Here is an 11464-nt window from a genome sequence, read left to right as displayed (position 1 = left end):
CCCTAAACATTAATAGAGCGCTTAGCTGCTGTCTTTCCGAGCAGCTACGTGGAGGTGCGTGCATGACCAGTGTGTCAGAGCAGGAGACGCCTGCTATTGGTGGACATGTGACGCTCTAACTTTACCTTTTGTCAACTTTGAAGAGCAAAACAAATGTACGCCACCAGATGTGAGCTGTGCCTTCCAGCTTGGCGTTTGGCTTGGTTGCATATTCAAATCCTGTCTGAGCCATCCTTCTGATTTATGCAATGCACAATTACGCAAAAAATGTTTTAACCGGGGGACAGACGCTGTACACTGACAAAGGACGTATTGGCTACAAGGCAAAGCGTCAGTGTAGTTATGAAAGCACAATTAATGTTTCCATGGCATCTCCAAAACCTCCCCAGTCTTTGTCTTTCATCATATTTTAGAGACCCATAATCCAACTATAATATAGTCTCTTTCATTCAGAATATATGATATATTTCCTTATTATTTAAACGTATATATACTCCCCCCACTCCCAGATTAAATCTAATTGTATTTTCACGAAACGAAACACATCTTGTATGTTCAATAGCAACCAATAGACTTTGTTCTTATATCATACAGACTGAAATAATTGCACGTCAATATAAGATCGTTTAAGTCTGTTGGATTTATATCTAAGATTGTAATTAACGAATGTGGTCACCTTTTCTCTATTTCTTATGTTTTATTTTATTTAGGAACATTATAATTTACCTGTTTCCTTTGTTACCGTCTCATTTAGCACGTGACCTGCAGGGATGCTGAGGCAGACTTTGGGACTTAACCAGTGACGTCAGATGGACCTGCTGTAGCTAAAAAAAAAAAAAACAAGTTTGTGTTTCCGTCACTGGTGCGGCAGATGCTTTATGAAACTAGCGTTGGTTTAGGCGTGGGAAGCTTCTTGGCAAATTTTGATAGGTCTTCGTTCTGCATCCCCAGAGAGAGAAGTGACTGTGTCATCACAGCTTTGACAAAGCAAATGTGGCTTTGCAGCAACATTTGCAGGCGGATATTTGACTGTTTTTTAATGTTTAAATATATAGGCTACATTTCTATATATTTATATCTCTCTCTTTACTTCCTTCATCCCCCAAGAAAGGGCACATATCTCCTATTTCCCTATTTAATTGTTTACAGCTTAAGATATGAAGATATTTTCATTTAAAATAATTTTTAAAATATTGAAAAATCCTCGAGCCACTATCACTATAAAACCAGAGACATGGTATTTATCTAAGAGACACTTCTTTGGGTAAACCTGTACAATCTAATGCAATCCAATACAACAGCCCTGCCATTAATTCTACTTTTACAAAGCTAACACATTTCTAGTTCACAAAGATGAGGGGGGCAAAATATTAGAAACACCTTTCAGTATAAAGCTCATGCATGTAATGGTCAATAATGTGTACAAACGAGAATTATCACCTTTCATAGAATTCATGGCAGAGCTGTTATTTCAGGTTACTATAGACTGTCCAGGTGAACCAGGTGAGAGTGGCCACTGAGCATTTATTTTCATGCTCTTATGCAGAAACAGCCCTTTGTTGCACTTGTTGCATTTCACTAAGGATAAGAACGCTCAATTTTAGGAATATACTGGAGATACTGGTATCACATAAAACTAGAAGATCTAAGGAATCTATAGGCACAATGTGTCAGAACTTTTTTTGTTTTGTTTGTTTTTGATGGTTTGAGAAAATTCTGCAGTTGGTGTCGTCCATACATGTTTGATATCAGTTCAGTTTGACTGAATACTTTGTTGGTCAGTCTGTGGGTTTGACTCTCATTGTGGAGAAATAAAAAGACTGAAGTGAGATGAAAAGACTGAGAATTTTCTCTTATTTGACAAACAATTCTTGATTGAATTTAATTTTGTTTACACAAAATGCAGTTAAACAGTTAAATCGCAATATATTGTATCACAATACTCACCATATCGCAAAATGCTTAAAATCACCATAATATTGTATCGTGACTCAAGTATCGGGCTAAAAACGTATCGTGGGGCCTCTGCTTATTCACACATCTAGTCGAAACACCCTCTGCCCCTTCAGCACCACAGACAGTGATTACCTCTCAAAGCATAAACACAGAGAGCAAAAGTGCCACCAGTCACCCACACCTGACTCCTCTTGATCAGAGAGCTAAAGCCACAAGAAGTAGCCTAAGAAATATGTTTATGCCCTAACAATATCTTAAATATCTTTTAAACCACACACTTTTTGCTCCATGACCTCAATGTTCATATTTCTCTCTGTTGTGTTAATGAAGGAGAGGAAAGAAGCTGCTTCTAAATGTTTCTTTGTTGACACTAGTCTTCCAAGATAACCTTTTCAGTTTTGGGACATCTTCTTCAAATCATGATTCAAGGCTCACTGACCATCTTTTTTGGAGCTTTCATCTCATGGTGCTCAGCATACTAAGCAAACCCGGGCTGTTAAAGACTGAGATGCTCTTTATATCAACAAATTCAGGTTGTTGGTGCAGCTGTAAGCTGGATAAGATTTGCTACAGATGTCCTTGAATAAGAGACATTGACATGTTGTTAGTGACTACTATTTAAGCATGTTAGGGAAACATGCAACAAAGAACTCAGCCTGAATCCATACCTGATATGTCATGATATACCTTTTATAGCTCATTGAATTGTCAGAACATTTGTGTGTGTTGTTGCTTGTCACACAGTCAAATTGGTAATGTTTATAAAGAAATTATTGTGCCTTGAACATATACTGAAGATTGCTGAAGAGTTGGTGCAGAGAGGGAAACTATTGATATTGGAGCTGGAGCAGTAAGTTGAGATCACTTTTTTTTTTGGTCTTCCCTGTCCGAGCAACACAGCCATTTATGTTGCTGCCAGTTCAACTCAATGAGCCTGGTAGTTTTTATTATTATTTATAAGACACTTAAATATAATTTGTAAGGAAATGTACTGTATGTCAGTGAATTTAGCTGTTCTTTTTGGGGGAGGATTTCTGCAGTTTTACAACTGAATTACTGAAGAAGTCATTGGTTCAACAGCCTTCCAGAAATCCATCAATCTTGCTAAAAGTCCAGGGATCAGCCTGGTATCAAATCAGCAGTAAGTGTTGCCAGGTGGAAAGAGCTTCTGCTCCGTCCATCTTCACTAATGTGCAAACATCAGAGGAGAGAAAAATTGTGGAAATTGTAATGAATGAAAACATTATTAATCTACAAATCACCGCTCTGGTCTTTTTTTCCTTCTGAAATAATTTACTCTGCAGTAATTAGAGAGGAGACCACAGGGTTACCTTGGATCAATTCAGTATGTCAGTGAATGAAAAAAGTCAAGTAAAGACTTTTCCAATATAACAATTCCAAATTATAGTTTTGTCACTTAAAATATGTTTATCTAACTTATCTAAACAACTATACACTGCGACTTTGTCTCTAACAAAATTATTACTCTGCTCTATGTCTGTGACATAAACTTGATATAACACAATAAAATTGTGATCCAGAGTGTCTGCAGTCCTGAGCCATGATGATTTGGGGATTTTCAGTTAAAGCCTTCATTATTCATTAAACAACTGCATATCTACAAATATTCCATATTAATTTAATTATATATATATATTTTGGTATTATCGTGTGAAACAGTCTTTTAAACATCAGTCCCAGTATGATTATAATGTATTTCTGAATTGTTGATCACCAATCCTTTAGTATTCTGGTGGTTAGTGAAAACTGTTCATTTTGTTGCACCATTTCTCCCCACTAGAAAACAAAATCACAATAAGCTTCACCAAAACTTCAGACTACATTTCACAAATGCAAAAGTCTGACATGTCGAACGATCGAGCCAGTAATCAGCATTTAGTGTCATTAATGTGTTTGCAATTCACTATCCTGATATTTTCAACTTGTAATAGCTTTGAGATACATTCCATATGCAGTCTCGCATATCACAGACCTGTATTAATGAAAGAAAATATTAATCAAGCGTCTTTCAACAAATGAAAACATTTAAATTTCCTTAAAACACGTTTTAAATATAACAGGAAAACAAAAGTCACAATTGGGGAGCTGCAGCTAAAGTAACCACAGTTCACACTATTTAAACGTGCAACCGATTTGGAAATCACACTATTGTATAACAATTAAACATTTATGCCATTGTCACACAATTATTAGGCCGACACATTAACATTTTAGAATACAAAACCTGTTGTAGAACAACGGGAAGTTGAATCAAACTGTGCCTGTCTGTCTCAAACACTAACCAGTAGTGTATACAGATGCTTGAGTGTGATGCGGATCATGTTGGCGTAGAGTTTGGCTTGGGATGCCAGACAGCCTTTCAGCTACAGTCACGATTTGAAGGCTGGAAAACCTACAAGCCCCAAAAGCTTCCATGTCGTCGCGGTGGAGACGATCATCTTCAGCAGGACAGAGTCCGTCGACGCTTTGGGTTTCACGCATCAATTATCGTGCGCAGCCTCCATCTGTCTGATGGCCGTGGCTCGTGTCAGTCTCATGCCGTTTATACCAACAAATGATCACTTATCAGATTTTTATCTCAAAGTCAACGATTAAGATTTTACATGTTTTCTGGGAAAACATACATTGAATATTGTTTCTACATTTCCCAAAACGTTTGATTGTTGTTGTACTACTTAATTATTGTACTTTATAATTCTTAATAATCCATCTAAATATCGTGTGTAATATTATCCAGTTTTTCCTTTTATTTGACCAAAATCTGACATGCATATCATGCACAGACTTGAGCAGCACATGCATAGTTTGAGTGGAAGAAAACAAAGAAGCTGATCATATCCCTTTACAGTTAGTGTAAAAGTGTGTACGTCCTTCAACAAAGGCTCACTGTGCTCTCAGCTTGCACAGATGGATACCCACGCTGAAACCAGGACAAAAAGGCTCCCAACCGAAGCCTCTCATGCACTTTTTCCCCTTTGGTTTCATCTCGAAGGGCCCGTTCCCAGACTGGACTTGGTGGCAGTTATTTGGGGCCCCATGGGGCAGGACGCGTGCAAAACCGCGCATCTATAATGCTTGAAAAACTAGAGGAGGGATGAAACCCTTGAAGCAGGACAGCTTGTAGCCGTACAGCAACATTACCTTTACAATAATAAGAGACTTTTGAACAATATAGCTGTTCCCAAATGTAAATAAACCAATTGAAATTAAAGTGAAATGTCCCATTCTATGGTTTCCTTAAAACTTGAGGATGGATATGCACAATACACAATCCCGTGCGTAAATGTTGTGCGTAAAGTCGGTGTTCGCCATATCTATCAATAAGATTTATTTTTATTTTGTGTCTTTGTGTTAAAGTTGTGGTTTCAGAACGATCTTTTAGCATCTAGTTGTGCAGTGTTGCTTTTACTTGGTTTGAGTCATACGAACGGTTTACGATAATAAAACTGCACCATTGTCTATTCGCTGGTGACCCATCCCCCTCCCTCCAAAAAAGAAACACAAAAAAAAACTTAGTTGAAGCACATTGATGCTCAGGGGGCACATGAGCTGGAGCAGGGATGCTGATGGGAGCAGCAGCAGAGTGGGAAACTGATGAGGGGGGAGGGGTGTAGTGTGTGTGTGTGTGTGTGTGTGGCGGGATCCCATCTGTTGCGCAGTTGTGGCGCGTGCCGAACGCGTGAATCCTACTGGCAGCTCACTGCGCTGTGTTTTCATGGTCAGCAGAGAGACTCACTGAAAGTTTCCTAAGATGTTGAAAACTGAATATTTTTTTAAATACATATCTACAATGTTACATTTTTACATATTGTGGTCTAGTTTTCAGTGGATTATCACTTATAAAACAGCTCTAGTTTTGTGCTGGATCATATTCCTCACCGTGTTCTCCCTGCACGCAGCAGACTCCTGTCCTGCATGACTCATTTGTGTATTATATGTATGTGTATCATATGTACACTGCGCAGATGCACGCACCTTTGTGCGTGTGTTGCAGGTTGTGACGTTACTCAGTCTCCTCCCCCATTGCTCCAGGTAAACACCATGTTGTTGATATTGGAAACAAGCTGCTGAGGGTCCACAAGCAGATGTTAATCCATACATAGCGTGGCTTGGGTATCTGCTTTATTAATTGTATGAATAGATTACCCTGACACCTCAGAATCACTCATCTGGTTCTTGGTTTCTTTTGTTGTGAAAGGTTTGCAATCTGAGTCCATAAGAATAAAATAAACTGATTAAATGTTCGACTTTATTATTTTTGATCTCACTTTTAAATTGTTCTTTTAATGCAGTGCAACTTCCGGGTGTTATACTAAATGATCTTTAACTGATTTGGACGCTCATTTGTGGGATATTTTTATGCTCAAATCAACAGGATAATCAATAAAAAAGATTGTCAATTTAATAAAAAAACAAAAACAAAACAAGCCAGACGTATTCAGAAGCAGCCCTCCCCGTAGAAAGTTACAGCGCAGTAATGTGACATTGATGTTAGGAACACTGCATCATTATATGGCTTCAACGCGTAACTGGATCTTGGATGAACGTTAAAGCTTTAAATTTTAAACGCAATAAAGCGCAACATCATCACGAAACTCCGCATACCAGCGGTAAACGCCGTGTCCCAACGGGACCAGATGGTCCAGACAGGAGCTCCGCTCATCTCCCAAAGGCATCGCCCCCCTGTGTCTCACCCCCGCTCAGTGGCTTGTGTTCCCTCCCCTATGACGCGCCGGAGTCACATAAATAGGAGGCTCTCCAACTCTGCGGCACACTTCAGCTCAGCCGCTCCAAGAGCTCATACATCCCCTCAAAAAAGCATAGCAACAAGCAGCAAACGACATGAGTCCCAGCATCAATACTGAGGCCAGCCAGCCTCTCCCTGCTAGGTCCACTGTGGCCCAGAGAAAACAAGCCAACGAACTGAGAAAGGTAAGAGGAAGAGATCAACTGTATAGCTCCGCACGTTACTGCAAATGTTTTCTCATTTGACTCATTTACAAGTGCAGCTGAATAACTGTTTTCCTCATTTCTTCCAGACTCTTAAACCCTTGTTGGAGAAGAGAAGACGTGCTCGTATCAACGACAGTCTGAGCCATTTGAAAAGCCTGATTCTCCCTCTGGTTGGCAAAGATAACGCTCGCTACTCCAAGCTGGAGAAAGCTGATATTCTGGAAATGACCGTCCGTTTCCTCAGAGACCTTCCTTCCACTCCCGTTAAAGGTCCGCATCATCTCTTGAACTACGATATGCATCGTACAAACCACCTCATCCGATATTGTTATTGCTACACATGAAATTCCAGTCACTAATTAAATCTCTTCTCCCTCCAGACTCCGCAGACAGCTACAGAGAAGGTTACAAAGCCTGCCTCCAGCGCGTCTCCACTCTGCTGCCCAAAACCAGCCTGGATCAAGAAGCCTGTCAGCGCGTCAACGACTTCGTCCAGCAGTCCATGTCCACCAGCGTCACCCCAACCTGCCTGAACTGCTGCGCTCAGAGCTCCAAGACGTTCCCTCAGATCCAGCAGAGACTCTTGAGCCTCAAATCCAGCTTCAACTCCAGACTGGAGAGCCAGTCCCGCAGCAGCAGCAGCAGCAGCGGAGCAGTGGCTCCCAGCAGAGCGCAGTCAGGTCCTCAGGCTGTCAGCGCAGCCATGTGGAGACCCTGGTAGATTAGATGGACATTTATCTCATGCCTGTTATTTATTTTGTAATGTTATTTATGCTATTTGTATTCAATATGTGTCCTAAAGATTTAGAATGGTTGGAGTTGCTGTCATGTAATTCAGCATTTGGCTCATTTTGCGTTTAATGCCAAAGCTCACGAGCACAGATCTTAAAGAAACCGGAGCTTTTTAAAATGCAATCCTCTTTGGGGTTTCAAAGATATGGGTTGTAGACAACACTTTTGTAAAACCCCAAGGGTTATTTTGTTTGAGGTTTGCACGATGGACTTAAAAGTATTTTGGTCTGTGCAAAAAATAGTCTGTAAACACTATGTGTTATATAGGATTATAGTCTTCATTGACGTTATGTACAAAAAACATGTTTTGTGACACTTCAAATGTTTTGTCATTGACACAAGCTTTTCAATAAATGTGTATTTCTCGAATATGATTGTGTTGTTTGATCTTTGATTTGTGGTGGTCCAAGGATCTCAGATTTATCACTGAACCCGGACGTCTTAATAAGAGGAATCCGTGTTACATGAAAGGAATGAAAAAGGCGCGCAAACTCACAAAGCCGCAGGTCAGCCTGAGCCTATTGATGCTGATGAGCAGCTGCTCTATTGTTGCAGATGTGAGGCGCCTCTCCGGTTGCCGCCAAATTGGTGGGAAATAGTTTGACTGGTTGTGGGATGGGACACACACTGAGATGACTGCAGTTGTGAATCACAATGCCAGATCACACATTCATTTTTGCAATATTTAACAATTCCTAAATAAATATCCGTCAGCATATCACTGATGCTTGTGAAAATAATGTTTTTTGCTTCCTCCAATAACCCATCTCTATAAAGTAATTTTTCTGATATATGCAGGTCTGGCCGGAATTTACCACTTTTACTGAATTATATTAGAAATGAGCACTTCTGTTTCCAATGTGTTTATTCTTTATAGCACATGATCACACAGCCTTTAGTGGTAGATTTTGTTTGTTCTTGCAGTTACTTTGCACAAATAATTTAAGATAAAGACTCCTAATTGTGTCCTCTTCCTTTATATTTGACTGGATATAAGTTGTATTTAAACCCTCTAGTCGATACATGTAAAAAGTCTTCAGGAATATTGTCTGTATAGAAACAAATTAGTTTCAAGAAGTAAATTAACTATGCAAACCAACTACGTTCTATATCATATTAACTTAAGACTTTTTAGCATTTGTCCACTGTGACACAGAACAGTGTGGTGACAGGAGGGGAAGAATAACTTGGACTTGTTTTTCTGCAGCCATGAGTTTTATTTATTTCAAGTATGAAATAATTTTGTAGCAAATTTAAACACATTTGAGACAGGTATTCTAATCTTTATCTTCATTCAACATGATCTTACATTAACAGAGACTCTTTTGAAATCCTGAGGTTAGTGCAATCAAAGACTGTCCAACATCCTTGACTTGAACCACAATTATTATAAAGCAAAACAATTAAGATGATCCTCTTGAAAAATCTTTATGATTTTCTGCCAATATACACATTTGCCTATAAAGTTGGAATAATTTGTTTTCAGACACAATCCGCTGTAAATTGTGGTTTCATTTTCATTGTGATATGTTTGGAAGAGATTGATTAATACATTTTTGAGAAGATATACACTTATCTGTCAAGAATAAATTACATTGTCACAGTCATTTCATGGAAAGAGGTACAAAATATTTTGTTCTAACTTTATGGGCGACTGTGTAGTTGTTTATGCACTGTCTTTACCCATAAATAAAGACCAACGTTGTGACCTGAATAAGGCAGATGATGCCACAAGAAGGTACATCTGTTCAAGAGTCACTTCCTACAAATATGGCTGGATGAAAAGTTTACTTTTAATGTACATATTGATAATCTATTCCTACAATTTTACAATTCTACAATGTAATTTAGTACATTTAAGAGTTAAGTGCCATGGGTTAAGTTGAGTCCATTAGGACTCCATGAGTCTATATGGACAGTGCAAACAGCAGATCAGATGGAGTTTGGAAGTTCGTTCCACCATCAGCGCATATGGATGGATGAAAAGTTGGCTTTTAACGTACATATTGATAATCTATTTATAAACCTTAGGCCCAAACTGTTTTTTTATTTTCAAAAGACGCTTTCTATTATTGAGGCCATGAATAAAATTGTTTAAAGCTCCTTTCTATCAATATTAGACTCTGGTGGTGTGACTCACATGCATGCACTTGGAGCTTGTTAAAAAAAAACAGTTTTCTCTTGTTGTGCATCCTGGGCATGGAATCTATTGCAAAATATTGTTTTCTTAAAAGTAGTCCCTTCTATGAATACGTTTAAAGTTATTGTACAAGCTGCTATAAAGGAAACATGAAGCTATTTCACATAATTTTTGACTGGTAGAATCTGTAATGGACATTCGTAAAGCATGGATACCTCTCAAGCAATTTCACATACAAGACTTAGAAGCAACACAAGAGATTTGTTTACTGTATGCTGCTAAATTTACCAGGTATCTCTAAAAGAAGAAATCTTGTATTTCCTGGCTAAGAACAAGTGAAATTACATTTAAATAAATAAATATTGGACCTTGGAGAATTGTTGAATGAACAAAATTAACATTTCCCTTTGGATCATTGCATCTCAATCACATTTTATGTCTCTTCAGGTTGCCTGTCACACTGAACTGAGATGAGGTGATGCAACCAGTGGCTCCCTGTAAGGGAGGAAATTTGTATGAAAACTGTCGGTGTTATGTTGGAAAAGGTCAGTAATAATCCAAAAGAAAGAACTATATAAAGCCACAGTCCTTTAAAGCTCAAGTCTATCTAAAAACAGAACTCATGTGCTCTTATGTGCATTAAAATGTGTTTTTCTGTTCTCTTTACTGACTGCAACAATCTATTCATACGGCTTCAGGGAGGGAAAAATCCACTGTTCTCACTGTGTGCAACAATCAAAAATGGTGAGCTGAAGCTAATCTGAGGCCTCATATTAGTTTCAGCTAAACTTAAAAATGTATTCTTGTACACAATGAGGTCCTGTCCTCCATCTTTTATATTAAAATTAGGCTAAGAAGGGACGTCTCAACTGGCAGAAGGAATGATTAATGTGACCAACTACAGGGATGTGAGTAATGTTTTAAGACTTGTAAACAATGCAAACCCATATTTTAGGTTGTTTGTCCCCTTGTTCCTTTGAAGATTAAATGCGCCTACTTTGCGTCACTTTTGACAAAAGCATCAGCCAATGATATGTCTCAGCAGAAGCCCATCTGCTTTAAGATATGATGTATTGTGTGTTTAGAGATGGTCTTTCGCTACCTTGCTTGTAACTAGTGTTTATTTGAGTTACTGTTGCCTTTCTATCATCTCAAAGCAGTCTGGCCATTCTCCTCTGGCGTCTGGCATCAACAAGGCATTTTGCCTCACTGGATCTTTTCTCTTTTCGGACCATTCTCTGTAAACCCAAGAGATGGTTGTGTGTGTGAATCCCAATAGATCAGCAGTTTGTGAAATACTCAGACCAGCCTGTCGGGCAACAACAACCATGTCACATTCAAAGTCACGTAAGTCACCTTTCTCTCTCATTCTGATGCTCGCTTTCAACTTCATGTATATCTTTATTAAACAAGGAAAGCAACCAGACAATTAAAAGTGCTTTACATAAAACAATAAAATCATGGAGGCAAAGTGGAAAAGCAACATATAATATAATAAGAACCAAAATCTCTTTTATATTGCAAGAGTTTTGATGGTTCACCACAAACAAGATGATGATGGATAGAATAGAATAGTCTTGGATCACAAAACACATTGGATCA

General features: G+C 38.6%; 1 protein-coding gene across 1 annotated transcript; it reads left to right on the top strand.

Annotated features, from left to right (window-relative positions):
• The first annotated feature begins 6819 nt into the window (after positions 1–6819).
• hes2.1 (hes family bHLH transcription factor 2, tandem duplicate 1) lies at positions 6820–7651 on the top strand. The gene is made up of 3 exons (XM_059333668.1): positions 6820–6909; positions 7017–7200; positions 7311–7651. The coding sequence occupies exons 1-3, from the start codon at positions 6820–6822 to the stop codon at positions 7649–7651; spliced, it is 615 nt and encodes a 204-aa protein (XP_059189651.1).
• The last annotated feature ends 3813 nt before the right edge of the window (positions 7652–11464 follow it).

Source organism: Centropristis striata, chromosome 5 (genome assembly GCF_030273125.1).
Source record: "Centropristis striata isolate RG_2023a ecotype Rhode Island chromosome 5, C.striata_1.0, whole genome shotgun sequence".
Lineage (NCBI taxonomy): Eukaryota > Metazoa > Chordata > Actinopteri > Perciformes > Serranidae > Centropristis > Centropristis striata.
This window is presented reverse-complemented; position numbering and strand designations above follow the sequence as displayed.